Source organism: Meles meles, chromosome 16 (assembly GCF_922984935.1).
Source record: "Meles meles chromosome 16, mMelMel3.1 paternal haplotype, whole genome shotgun sequence".
NCBI classification, from domain to species: Eukaryota; Metazoa; Chordata; class Mammalia; order Carnivora; family Mustelidae; genus Meles; species Meles meles.
The window spans coordinates 44212444-44227069 of NC_060081.1; the positions used below are offsets into that span (position 1 = coordinate 44212444).

Consider the following 14626-nt stretch of genomic DNA (forward strand, 5'->3'; position numbering starts at 1 on the left):
GCTTAAAAACCCAAACCTTAGCTTCCTGCTATATGTAAGTGTTCTCAGTAGAGATGAGCCTTCAACACCGGCACCCTACTCTCCATTCTCCATTGTTTTTTTTTGGTCTCCGTTTTTTGGTCTCTTTAGCTGAGTACAGCGATATTTGCTATATTTTATCCAGCATTTTTAAGTGTTCTGTAGTTATTGATATAAATAAAATAAAAATGATTTCACCCCTAACTTAATCCAATCTTATTTCTGTTAGTAGCTTCATTTATATTCTGGTACATAAACTTTTAACCATTTTCCACATATACTGTCTATGTATGTAAATATACATAAAAATAAACAGACGTGCATACATAAATGGAATGTAAGATATTTTGGATTTTTAAATCACATCTTTGATAGCTTTTCAGCTGAGTACTTAAAAAATGGTTGCATCTTCATATAGTTTGCATTTTTATAACTGAATTAACTGGTCCATATTGATAGAAATTCACACACCCATTTTTTTCTTTTCTCTTACATGAACTCTGCTTCAGTAAATCTCCTTGAGCAGTGCCAAGCTTGTAGAAGTTATTTGATAAATACTTTTTGCATGAATAGATGTATATATCTGGGTGCACATATGGGAATATTGTAGGTAGACTCTTGAAAGTAGATATTCTGGGTCAAAGGGTAAGCACATTTAAAATTGCAGTAGATGACTATCAAACTATCACCCCAAAATTTGTGCAAGTCTTTATTGCACCAGCAATAAACAAGAGTGATTGTTTTCTCAATGCTCACCAACACGATATAATACCAGTCCTAAAATTTTATATAATCAGAAAAGGATTGCTATTTTTATGCAATTAAAATAATCGCCCCCCTCCCACCCCCTACCCCCCCAGGTGGAACGTCTTTTCATAAATTGTACCTCTAGTAAGGGCCCAGGTCATGTTAAGCTTCTGATCTGGGGACAATACTTAGAGCTACTACTTTCAATCTATGGTTTCTAAAACAGGTTTAATGGTGGTTATTTGTTAAAGGACCCATGTTAATAGTTACAAGGAAACATTAAGTGGATTACATTGTTACTGGTCTTGCTCTTAGAAGCCAGACGGTAAAAGAAAGGCCACCCACACTTTGATTCTCCCCAGGGCAGGGCGGGCCCCCACCTCCCCCACATAGAATCCTGGCATAACTCCAGTTTTCCCTACTGTAACAGGGAGGGTGCAAGGACTGAAAAAATTTAAGCTCTGAAGTGACATCTCAATAAATCATGGCTACTATAACTTCATTTCCTATCACATCGCTGGTCTGCCAACCACTTGGATCGGAACCGGGGACCGGCTCATTAAGAGTGTGGGTTAAAAGAGAGTGGCAGCGGCGCCTGCGCAGCTCAGGATGAAGCTCCAGGTGAAGTCTGTGTGGAACTTCACCCGCCAGGTGCAATGTTCGGAAGCAGTGGGCAGAGTCTGAGCCCCGCGTGGGCGTATGCTTCCGGCCACGTGCTACGCGCATGCCCAATGGGAAAGCTTGATGTCAGCCCCGCTTCCTCACCCTGGCAACGGGTGGGTGACTACTTCCGGTGCTGTGAGGGCTCGGAGCTGACGCTGGTGAGTGTCTCTCTTTCTCACGCTGTCCGCGCCGCTGCCGCCGCAGCGGCGCTGCCTCTGTCCAGGCCCGCGCGCTCGCTGGGACATCCTCTTCGGGGCCGGGAGGGGGCGGCGCGCAGGATGCCCACTGCCTGGGGCGGTGCTGAAGGAGCGGATCCGGGACGTCCCTCGACCCCTCCGTCGCGCGTGGCGCCCGTGCGGGTCTCCTTCTCAGCCTTGGCTCTAGCCTGGCAGTCTTATTCCTTCTCCGGAGAAGGGACTGTCTGTATGCGGGCAGTCCTCGCTGTCCTTCACTAACTTTGCACTCGCGGGCTGCGGGGTTCTCCGAGTCAGAAGCTCGCAGAGACCCGAGGGTGTGCGCCCTAATCCTGCGTGGCGGGTCGGGGCCAAAGCAGCCCCGCGGTGTTATAGCGGCCTGGTTAGAGTCTCTCAGGACATTAGTATTTACTGCTCAGGAGGCGGAGGAGGCAAGGACCGAGAAGATGGAGAAGGAGCAGCTGGAGAGGAGGGTGGAAAACAGGAGCTGGAGGTGCCCTGGAAATAGAGGGCATCGTGTTTCCGGAAGGAGGGAGTAATTTGACTCGCCTCTGTAAGGGAGGGGAAATGAAAGGTATTTTCGGGACCATGTGACTGAGATCGTTGAACACTAAGCTAAGGAATTTTTATACACTCGGGAATTTAATAACTTCCTTTTTGGTTTGTTTAAATAAAACTTCCCCCATTTGTAAAAAGCAGTGCGTGCTTATTAATGGATATCTGGAAAATGCAGGAATTACTAAAAAGAGATCACCTACAGTTTCACCAAGCCAGCATTTTGATCCCTCTCTATTTTTTATAGCATTTTTAAACCTGTTTATGATCATAGCGTGTATTAGGTATGATTATAACCAGAAAGTATAATTGTTGTATATTGCATCCATTGCCAAATGGATCTTTTATTAAGATATTCACATACCATAAACCCACCCTTTTAAATTGTAAATTTTAGCAGTTCTTACTATATTCCTAAAGTTGTGCACCTATTACCACTATCTAATTCCAGAACATTTTCATCATCTCCAAAAGGAAGTCTACCCATTACAGTCACTTCCCATTTGCTCCCCCCAGTCCCTGGCAACCACTAATTAGATTCTCCCCTCTCCTTGCTCCTCCAGTCCCTAGCAGCCACTAATCTACTTCTGTGTCTGTAGATTTTCCTATTCAGAACATTTCTGGTAAATGGAATTACAGAACATTTGGCCTTTTGTATCTGCCTTTTTTTACTTAGCATAATGTTTTTAAGGTTCATCCATGTTGTGTTTTGTATCAATACTCCATTCCTTTTTATGGCCGAATAATATTCCATTACACACACACACACACACACACACACACACACACACACCCACACACCACATTTTGTTTATCCATCATTAGTAAATGGACAGTTGAGTTACTTCCTCTTTTTGACTATTGTGAATAATTCTGTAAAGATCCATGTACAGGTTTTTGTGTGAATATATGTTTACATTTCTCTTAGATATGTATCTAGGAGTGGAATTGCTGGGTCATATGGTAACTCTGTTCAGCTTTTTGGGGGACTGCCAGATGTTTTTGAAAGTGGTCTGCACCAGCAGGATATGAGAGTTCTGATTTCTCCATATCCTTGTTAAAACTTAATATTTGTCTTTGAGGTATACCTATGATGTCGGTACCTCACTGTGGCATTGATTTCCATTTCCCTGAAGGATGGTAATGTTGAGCATCTTTTCCTATGCTTATCAGCCCTTTGTGTATCTTTGGAGAAATGTCTATCCAATTCCTGTGCTCATTTTTATATTGAATTTTAAAAAATTTTGAAGTTGTATGAGTTCTTTTTTTTTTTTAAATAGAAGAGGTATTTTTTTTTTTAAGATTTTATTTATTTATTTGACAGAGAGTGAGAGAGGGACACAAGCAGAGGGAGTGGGGAGGGAGAAGCAGGCTTCCTGCTGAGCAGAGTGTCCAATGCAGTCCTGGGATCATGATCTGAGTCATCCAGGTGCCCCAAACATTTAAACTTTTGGTGAATTCTAATTTATCTATATTTTCTTTGGTTGGTTGTGCTTTTGGTATCATGTCTAAAACCATTGCCAAATGCAAGATTTTGAAGATTTACTACTGTGTCTTCTCCTAAGAGTTTTACAGTATTAGTTCTTGCATTTAGTTCTTGGTCTATGTGGATCAAGGAATAGGTAGGTAGCATAGATAGGAATCCAGGTTCATTTCTTGTATGTGCCTATCTGGTTTTTCCAGCACCATTTTTTGAAAAGACTATCTTTTCCCTATTTAAATTTTTTTAAAGGGGGCAGAGGGAAAGGGAGAGAGAGAATCTTAAACAGGCTCCACACCCAGCACAGATCTCGACGTGCATTTCCATCTTACATGACCTGAGCCAAAATCAAGAGTTGGATGCTTAACTGATGGAGCCACCCTGGCGCCCCATCCTTTCCTTATTTAATGGTCTTGGCACCCTTATTGAAAACCAATTGACCACAAATAATAAATAATATGGGTTATCATTTTTTTTTAACCATTTCTCTATGTTGGACATTTGGGTCACTTCCAGATTTTTGTTTTTTTAAATTATCCTGTGTTAAACACACCATAACAGGCATAAAGTCTTTTCTGTTTTTGAAGTTATTTTGGTAGAAAGTGTTCTCAGAAGTGAAATTACTGTGTCAAAGATGAAATGAGTGTGTTTTGGAGCTCATTGAATGAGGCATTAAACCTTCAGTGTCAAGATGTTAAGAGCAGCAGAATGCTTCTTTATTAATCAGTTGCTATAGCTTAAGGGCTGGATTTCTATAAAAGCCTTTTGCTGTAAGATGGATGGAGTCCCTGACTTATTCTTTCGACTGCTTCTAAGAGACTAAGTAAATCTAGAGGGAAAAACTCAACACTGGGGCGAACAGGACATGTCATAGTTTTTTAAATGGTATAAAGAAAAAAAAATGTCATCACATGCAGTAGGAAAATAAAAGTCTTTGAGAGAACTGGGGTCAAGATTTAGACCTTAAAATCAGTGCCTTGAAAGTCCCTGGAGCAAAAATGATGTCTTATTCTGAGTTTCTCTTCTGACCTTGATAATCAGGTTAATTTGGGTTCATCTTAGTTTCAGAGATGGCTAATTTAAATGTTTTTAGTAGATAGTACCTGGTTAAAAAAAAAATGCAAAAGGCTATTAGGAGAAAATCAAGTTTCCTTTTCATTTTGCCCTTCAGTCTCCCAGTTCTCCTTGGAGGTATCCATGGTAGTATTGTTACTTATGTTTTAATAGACTAGTTTATACATAGAGTATCTCTGGAAAGGTAGTATATACAAATTACACATTTTAAGGCTTTTGATACTTCCCGATAAATTTCTTTTCAAAATGGTTACTTACCTCAGTTTATGGTGGCAGTACAGTGCTAGTTAGGAAGATTACATTTTTATTTCTATTTCTCTGAATATTCTTTCCTTAATATTGGATATCCAGTTTATATTTCCTCTTGTGTATATTGTCTGCTTATGTCTTTTGGCATGCCGTTCATTTTGATTGGAGTTGTCCTTTATGAGATTTATTTTGGCAGCCTTTTGTAGTTGGTTGTTTTACGATAGTCTGGATTTGGGGAGAAAAGTTAAAGTGCTTTTGTAACATTTATGCTAAGAGGTATGTGAACTGAACAAAGGTGGAGGCAGTAGGGGAAAGGAGATTAAATGCTTGAGGGAGAAATTTACAAGATTTGGAAAGTGGGTGTAGTCCAGGATGACTTCAAGGTAAGTTAGAAAAGGATTAGTGCTATTAAAAATAAGGAGTGATGTGGAAATAACTAGATTTCTGTGGAAAAATGAGATTGTTTTGGGTAGGTTAAGAGTGAAGAGGATCCAGGTTGAACTAAGCTATCCAGGAGACTTGTGGCTAGAGCTCAAGAAGCAGAAGATAAAGAGTTACAAATAATCTGATTTACTGAGAGGGTTTTTTTGAAAGGTTGGCAGTGGATGAAATTGCTGAAGGAGACATTTGAGAATAGACCCGTGGACAGGGGGTCATGTAAGAGGACAAGCTTGGGAAGGATCGGGGGGTTATGAACAGCTAGGATGGTAGATTGCCATGCTTGCCAAGAAGACCAGGGGATGTAGAGAACAAAGGTTGCGAGCATCAGAGTAAGAAAAGGTCATTAGGTTTGGTGACTTGGAAAAGATGCACTTATGGGAAAAGATACAGTTTATGGGAATCAGGAAACTTGTTTTTCCCAACCAACTTTAATTAATTAATTAATTAATTTTTTGGTCTTTTTATTTATTTTTAAATTATTTTTATTAACATATAATGTATTATTTGCCCCAGGGGTACAGGTGTGTTAATCATCAAGCTTACACATTTCACAGCACTCACCATAGCACATACCCTCCCCAGTATCCATAACCCAACCACCATCTCCCTACCCCCCCACCCCCCAGCAACCCTCAATTTGTTTTGTGAGATTAAGAGTCTATTATGGTTTGTTTCCCTCTGGATCCCACCTTGTTTCATATTTTTCTTCCCTAACCCCCCCCCCCCCGTCCTGCCTCTCAATCCAAACAGCTTTATTAAGATAGAATTCATTTATCATATAATTTATGCACTTCTAAAGTGTACAACTCAGTGGTATTTAGTATATTCAGAATTGTGCAACCATCACCACAATCAATTTTAGAATATTTTTATTGCCACCGAAAGAAAGCCTGCCCACATTAGCAGTCACTCTCCAATTCCCCTTTAGCTTCTCAGGCCAAGGCAAGAATTGATCTACATCTGTCTCTTTAGATTTGCATACTCTGAACATTTCACATAAATGGAAACATGCAGTATGTGGCCTTTTATGTCTGACTTCTTTCACTGTTTTCAGGGTTCATTCATGCCATAGTATGTATCAGGACTTAGTTATTTTTTTATGGCTGATTAATATTCCATTGTATGAATGTACCACATTTTGTTTAACCATTATCAGTTCATGGACATTTGAGTTGTTAGCACTTTTGACTGTTAGGAATAATTCTGCCATAAATACCCGTGTACAATTTTTTTGTGGATGTGTTTTCTGTTCTCTTTGGTATATACCTGTGAGTGAAATTACTGGGTCATATGCTAACTCTTTGTTTACTTTTTGTTGCGACTATTGCAGAGGATGGACAAGTTGTCAGTGTTTTAGAAACAAAATGAATTTTAATATCATCACTAGTGGGAAATTGCAAAATGTCCATTTTCAAGCATATTCAGAAATAAAGGCATTATAAAAAATGAGCTGTACAGTTGTTTTCTGTTGTGTAAAAACTGTAACATGCTTATACATTTCCTTTCACTGGAAATCTTGTGTGCTGAATGTTGCCTCAAAGCTTAGCTGAAATGTTAGGCATTTTTCTTGCAGATCAGTATGTTGATGTAAATATGCTTCATCAATTTCAAATAATGATTTGTAATAATGAAATGAATACCAATGTGATAAAAAAATAATCCCAGGGATATTTGATGTTAATCTACAATAATGATTTATTTTTTACTCCTTAGTCTGAACTCTAGAGATCAAATACTATAATTTTTTAAAAAATTTGAATTACCTGTAATTTGCATGGCCTCAGAAGTTCAAGATCCAGAAAAACAAAAGCAAAAACAGAAAAACAAAACAAAACAAAAACTTTTGGGGCCAGTATTGTCGGTTGGCCATGTTTTTGTTATTCCCGCCCTAGGTGGGATGCATGTTGAGAACCCTCAGCATATGGTATTTGCCCTCTTAGTGAAGTTTTCAGATGAGGTCTCATAGGCTTGCTCTATTTTGGAACTTGGGATTTAGCTAGTTACTTCATGTTTCCATAAATAAATGAATAAAAAAGTGGTTTTTTGGAAAGTAGTATGTTCAGATTTTTCAATATTGAAAGGTATAAACTCTGAACAATAAAATTTCCATTCCACCTTTGTCTATCCATCATTCAAATCTTCTTTGGTGACCACTATTATACAATATTTTGGGGCGTATTTTTCCAGATTTGTGCTTTGCATATATACTTAGCTGTATTATTTTTTTCTCCTCTCCCTCAAAATATGGCATTGCATATATTTCTGTACTGTGCCTTTTTTACTTACCAAAACTATCTGTAAGATTAGTCAATCTGTATTTGTATATCAAGAATATTGTCATTTTTTTCCCAGTAGCTGCTTTTATTTTAACCACTTACATCAAGACATATTGTTGGTTCATATCTTTATTTTTACAAATAATCTTTCAATGTGCATTTGTAATTTTGATTGATTTTGCCAGAATGCTTTTGTTGAGTTTTGTCATCTTATGCTGCCACTAGCAGTTGTGTGAGAATTCTTGTTTCTCAATAGCCTCAAAACCTGGTATCATTTTGATGTTGGTCATCCCAAGTTAAAAATGGCATTTGGGTGTAGTTTTATTTTGTATTTCTCTTTTGAGTGAGATTTAGCATCTTTTGATCTGTTTACACCGTTATACATTTTTCTGTTAATTGGGATTTGCCCGTTTGCCCTTTGTTGCCTTGTTTTAGTCATTTGTTGGAATTCTTTATTTATTAGGCCAGTCAGACCATTAATGGGTTTAGAGTTAAATGAAAGCTAATGTTAGAGTAGAAGTTGCTTCCTTTCTATTTGAAATGCCATATTGCAGTGCTTCTCAGACCATCTCTGGTGTAAAAGACCAGCTTTAAAAATTTTTCAATCCATTGTTGACTATGTTTTACAAAATGCAAAAGAACCAAAACTAAAACCAAAAAAAGCCAAGCCCCAAACAAAACTGAAATATGGAACCATGAATGAAAGATAAAATAATGGAATATTACGTAGCTGTCAAAATTTGAACTCTTACCATTTGCAATGATGTGGATGGAATTAGAGGGTATTATGCTAAGCAAAATAAGTGAGCCAAAGAAAATTATTATATGATCTTACTGATATGTGGAATTTAAGAAGCAAGGCAGAGGATCATAGGGGAAGAGAGGAAAAAATGAAACAAGAGAAATCGAGAGAGGGAGAAAAACCATAAGAGACTCTTAATCTTAGGAAACAAATTGAGTGTTGCTGGAGGGGTGTGGGGGTGTGGGATGGGGTAAAGGGGTGATGGACACTGGGAAGGGTTTGTATTGTAATGAGCACTGGGTATTATGTAAGACTGATGAATCACAGACCTGTACCCCTGAAACAAATAATGCATTATATGTTAATTAATTTAAATAGAAAAGAATAAAAAATATAAAAAAAGCTCAATTTTATTATATTTAATAGATAATATTGCTTCAAAAAATATAAACAAAAATGAAAAAATATAAAAAGTGTACACATTGTCAAAAATATGTATATTAACTAATTAATATATGAATAAAATAAGTCTCTTGCAGACTGGTAGCAAACCCTGATCTGCAGACCACACTTTGAGTAACACAATTTTTTTGGATTAGGCAACTAAGTCACTTTTTATGCTACTATTTATGTTTTATATTGGCAAAGAAAGACTTATATCCCTCCCTACTTCTCAGTTTAGAATAGGATATAGATTTTATCTAACAGTGTGAAACTAGGTGTCTTATTGTGGTAATCATTTCACATTATGTGTGTGTGTCAAATAGTTTTGTACACCTTAAAATTATACAGTTTTATATGTTATGTCATAGTAAATCTGGGGAAAAAAAGTTATCTGTAATATAGACTTTGTATCGAGGCTTGGTGGTGTTAATCAGCATCACTAGTGACTCTAAAATGTCCCAGAGATTATTAACATTTGGATCTAAGGAAGTAGAAAGTGATATTTAAGTTATTTTGAGGTTTTCTTCAATGTAAATACAATGAAAGATAAAATTCCTCTGGACTTCATATGAAGTCTTTTTACAACAGTTCTTTTGTTTATATGATTTTAAGTAAGTATTGTCTGTGGACAGATTTAAATCCTAACTTTTTCATATTCTTTGTATTACCCAGTTAAGTAACTTTAAAATTAGGTTTTTGGAATGTTATCTTTATACAAATTTGTATAAGTTATATGTATGTTAGTGAAAGAAATGTATACCATCTTTGCCTGTTTTTCTTTAGGGTAATTCCTCTCCTGCAATTACTTTTGGATGGAAGTATGCACTTTTCCCAATAGAAGATGGTAATCTCAGAGAATGACCATGGAGAAGGGGATGAGTTCTGGAGAAGGGGTGCCTTCCAGATCATCTCAGGTTTCGACTGTTAAAATAACAGTCAAAGAGTTGGAAACAAAGCAGTCCCAAAAGGAGAAGCGAGGGGGCTTTGTGTTGGTACATGCAGGTAAGCTCTAAGTGGGCGAGTTGGAAGATGAAAATAATGTTAATTTTTTTCCCCCATTGCCTTGAAGTATACTGAGAACTGAATTTCATATCTGTAGGAGGCAAACTGCCAGAGAAGAGTTGGAACCAAAGGGATTGACTGCAATATAGGTCTCTCCTGCTTCCTGCTTGGAAGATCTTATAATGATAGCTCTTCTTATGTTTTCTTCACTTCTCTACCCCCTTATTTACTTTTACCCCATATAATAGATATAATTAGATAGTATTAAAATCAGGCAAAGTAATTTCTTAAACTCTGGTTTGTGTTTTTAAAAATGATGCTGCTGAAAAATTTTATTGACCCCATATTTGACTATAGCTATTTATTTAGAAAAGATTTTATTTATTCATTTTAAGAGAGAGACAGAGCACTCGAGTGGGGAAAGAGTAGAAGAGGAGGTGAGGGGGGAGACAGAATCTCAAGCAGACTCCATGCTGAGCAGGAGCCCAGTGCAGGGCTCTATCCCATGACCCTGAGGTCATGACCACATCTGAAATCAAGAGTTGGGTACTTAATTGACTGAGCCACCCAGGCACCCCAACTATGGCCATTTTAGAGTATAATAGTACACAGTCATAGAGCTAATTTGCCTTCTTCATGTTATAAGTGAGGAAGAGAGATTAAGTAGCTTTAGCCACACGGCTAGGTTGTGCTAGGACCAGATTGAGACCTCTAAGGGGGCCTTAAAGTCCCAGTGTAGTACTTTTGACAATACAGAGGACCTGGAGGACAGACGCAGTGAAGTTCAACCCCTGGGTCCCCAATCGTTTGAAGACTTTGGGTTTCAGGGGCGCCTGGGTGGCTCAGTGGGTTAAGCCTCTGCCTTTGGCTCAGGTCATGATCTCAGGCTCCTGGGATCAAGACCCGCATCAGGCTCTCTGCTCAGCAGGGAGCCTGCTTCTCCCCCTCTCTCTGCCTGCCTTTCTACCTACTTGTGATCTCTCTCTCTGTCAAATAAATAAATAAAAATCTTTAAAAAAAAAAAAAGGGTTTGGGTTTCAGAGTAGTGCATCTCTGCTCAGGTCTGCCCAGCAGACTTTTTTTTTTCCCTTAAGTCTTTTTTTTTTTGCTTGCATTTACTTAAAATTCATGACTTCTGTGAAGAATGAAGAATGGCTAGATCTCCTTTTAACTTTCCTCAGATAGTCAGGCAGGGTGGAATCAAGATTAACTTTGATATGGGGTAAGGAGTAGAATTGTTTCTTCTTGTCAAACTGGTGTCATGCCTGGTCATGAAGCTTTGGCTGTATATGGACTAGATGACTTTGGAAGTCTTACTGAACCTCTTCCAGGAGAATCAAAAAACCCAGGTTCAATTTGCTTTTCTTTCAAAAGATTTTACAAACAAATGAGGTACATTTTAGAAATAACCCAGTTAGAAGTAGACTTGGAAGCAGAACCCTGGCTTCTACTACACCATGTTGGTGCATCTTTCATGGTACCCAGTGAATTATTTCATTCAGAATGAGTATATGACAAATGTACAAGAAAGGTTTGAAATTTGTAACATGCAGCAACATAGAGCTTTTGATTAGTTGGAAAGCACTGCTTTCTATGATTATCATGGTGGTATCCCTCGTCTTTCAGACACTCACTAAATGGGACTGGCTCCTAGATGAAGTTGGTGCTGGGGGCCAGCAGTAATAGGAGGAAATCTGGGTTATGGCAGGAAAATACGTGGATTAAGGTCACCCTCTCCTAAGTTATTAGAAGGTCAGATAGACTGATTTTACAGAAATGTGTCTTACACACTTAAGGTACAAAATTTAGTTTCTCATCCACTGTAGAGATTTTAATGATTTTTTTTCTTAAACTAGGAGAGACTTGCCCAAATGTCAGTCATTTGAGTCTAAGATTTCTTGACTTTTCTTAGATCTATATACTACTTATACTGTTTACCTCATATTTAAAAGCTGAACACTTAACTTAAAACATGAAAGATAAAACTTATCTTTACTTAAATGAAATGTCAGTATCACTTGCATGAGGAGAAAATAACTTAAAACATAGTGCAAGCAAAACAGTGTGATTAAATTTTAGCTGAATCCTGTCATATGTCGGTGGCTTAGATCCTAAGGCTATCTTCCCTTTGTTAGATAGAGAAATTACGAAGTGCTAACCAGATATGAAAGATGTACTGTGGCTGCCCTGAGACTTTTCCCTTATTCAAGACAAAGCATTTATATGTTAAATCCTATTAAAACTGTTAACCATCCCCTAAAGTTACCTACTTAGTAGTAGTGTCCCATGATTTGGGAAATACTGCTGAAAGACTGGAGCCTCCAGATCTAAGATGACAGACGTGTTAGAAGACCATGAAGAGAGGCCTGTTAAATATTGGTGCAGGCTCTATGAGGTTTCAGAGTTCTCCTGAGAAATAGGATTAGGATAAGGGGTTCCTGTTGGTTTGGCATTTTTTCTGTTCTCCTGGGTCCCTAATTGTTAGATTCATGAGCCATTTCTTTCTCTGGTCTGAGGAAAGGTGGGGTAAGTTTATGTCTGAGTCTGTAGACCCACTTGAGGAGCCTTGAGGCTTAGAAACGCAGTTCTTAACCTTCCTTCTGTTGGACCCCTGTGGGACCTTGGTGGATAGATGAGGGGGGAGATTCAGAGCTCTGTTAAAGAACTTTGTTTAGAAGCCTAACCATCAAGAGACTTTAAGGGCCCTTTAAGTACTCTTGGTTTCTTTCTTATTTAGATTATTCTCAAATTCCTAACCAAGCAAGTATTAAAACTCTTAGGGAAACAAATTTCAGAGCGATTCTCTTGAGGAAGTTGTTGGGTGTTTAAGAGATGGGTTTAAGACACGGTGAGCTATATTCCCACAGTGAGAGGACATAAAAAGTGTGCATGGGAACGGTGGTATTTGGTGGTTGTGGAGAGGTAGGATGTAATTAATACTCCTCAACCTCAAATGTTATTTAGACACTACCTAGTTTTTCGAAGTTACTCTTAAGAATTCAGGATTCTGGGGGCGCTTGGGTGGCTCAGTGGGTTAAGCCTCTGCCTTCGGCTCAGGTCATGATCTCAGGGTCCTGGGATCGAGCCCCACATTGGGCTCTCTGCTCAGTGGGGAGCCTGCTTCTGTCTCTCTCTCTGCCTGCCTCTATGCCTAATTGTGATCTCTGTCTGGTCTGTCTGTCAAATAAATAAATAAAATCTTTAAAAAAAAAAAAGAATTCAGAATTCTGAACAGTAATTTGCCAAATGGCAGGCACTTTCTAAAGGTCAACAGAAAGGAACTTGAAGGAACTCTGTCCCTGACACCTCCTAAGTTATCAACCCCAGACCAAAAAAACTCCTGGCTTTGGAGAAAGGTTTTTGAAACAAGATGGTCTTGGTGGAGGCTGTTTGGGAATAGGAGCTATTCCCAAAGGAAAATAGCCTTTGAAAAAGGAGGTAAGACATGGCATTAAAAAGGCTTATGTGCAGAAGGAATTGATTAGAGTTTGAAAACTCCATGCATGTAGGACAATAGCTTTATTTCACCAGGAGAGCATCAGTTTGTATGAACTATGTATATAAGTAAAATCTCTAATATTTTAATGATAACTAACAACTGGTTTTTTTTTCTCACTGCAGGTGCAGGTTATCATTCTGAATCCAAAGCCAAGGAATATAAACATGTATGCAAACGAGCTTGTCAGAAGGTATGAACAGAGTGTGTCTGATGGAAACATTTCAGTTTTGGCCAGCAAGCAGCCTTTTTTTTTTTTTTTTTTTTTTAAAGATTTTATTTATTTGTTTGACAGAGAGAGAGATCACAAGTAGGCAGAGAGGCAGGCAGAGAGAGAGGGAGAAGCAGACTCCCTGCTGAGCAGAGAGCCCAAAGTGGGGTTCCATCTCAGGACCCTGAGATCGTGACCTGAACTGAAGGCAGAGGCATAACCCACTAAGCCATCCAGGCGCCCCACCAACAAACAGCTTTACCTTGAAATTCAAAATGTTAAGGTTTGACTTCTAAGATGGTCTTTAGTTTGGACCATGAACTTATTTTGCTCATATTTGTGGGGTGTCTTTTTTGTTTTGTTTTGTGTTTTTTATTCTTCAAATGATACTTAGCTCTTTCCCTTCATTTCCCTGCTTAAAGTCTGTATTTTTGGAATTGTGGGCACATAATTATATATCTTTTAATCTTTGCAAAGGCATTGAGCTCCAATGAAGGAGTAGGGAAAACAGTTCAAAGACAGCTGATGTGTCTTTTTATGAAGAGAAGAAAATAAATAATAAAAAATAAAATGGATGCTTTTCTTAGGGAGATTATCCTGTGCTTTTTCCTTCTGTTTTTCATTATGTAGCTTGTATCATAGCAAATTCATTGTCATTCCTGAGTTTAGCTTTGCCCTTGTCCTCAGTTGTGCTTTTTTTCCTCTTTGGCTTTGAGGTTTTGCTACTTAATGTGGAGGCAGGAATGGATTTGGAAGAAATATTGTTTGTTTTTATTTTGATCTTGACTATATACTCTTATTGGCAAAGCCTTCATTACTTTTTATGCAAATATAACGTTAGTGTCTAGTATATCTAGTAAATATGGGTCTCTTCCAGCTCTTTTCATTTATATTTAAATACCATTTGAAAGAAAGATTATACTTTATTAGAGATCCAAGCTTTTTCTTACAAATGAAATCACATAAATAAATAAGAATATTTTGTTATGGGGATTTTATTGTTTTTCTGAAATTTATAATAAAGCTAAAAGTTC

General features: G+C 38.0%; 1 protein-coding gene across 4 annotated transcripts in view; it reads left to right on the forward strand.

Annotated features, from left to right (window-relative positions):
- Nucleotides 1-1565: 1565 nt before the first annotated feature.
- Nucleotides 1566-14626, forward strand: part of TASP1 (taspase 1) — a 287466-nt gene continuing 274405 nt past the window's right edge. For 3 of the 4 annotated variants that reach the window (XR_006815397.1, XM_045981844.1, XM_045981845.1), the window contains exons 1-3: nucleotides 1566-1586; nucleotides 9667-9885; nucleotides 13507-13574. Coding sequence is in view for 2 of the 4 variants with exons in the window: in XM_045981844.1 (XP_045837800.1) it covers nucleotides 9741-9885; nucleotides 13507-13574 (213 nt within the window). In the remaining 2 variants the exon portion in view is untranslated. Of the gene's footprint in view, nucleotides 1587-9666; nucleotides 9886-13504; nucleotides 13575-14626 lie in introns of those variants that run through there. The other variant, XM_045981846.1, reaches the window with a different exon arrangement.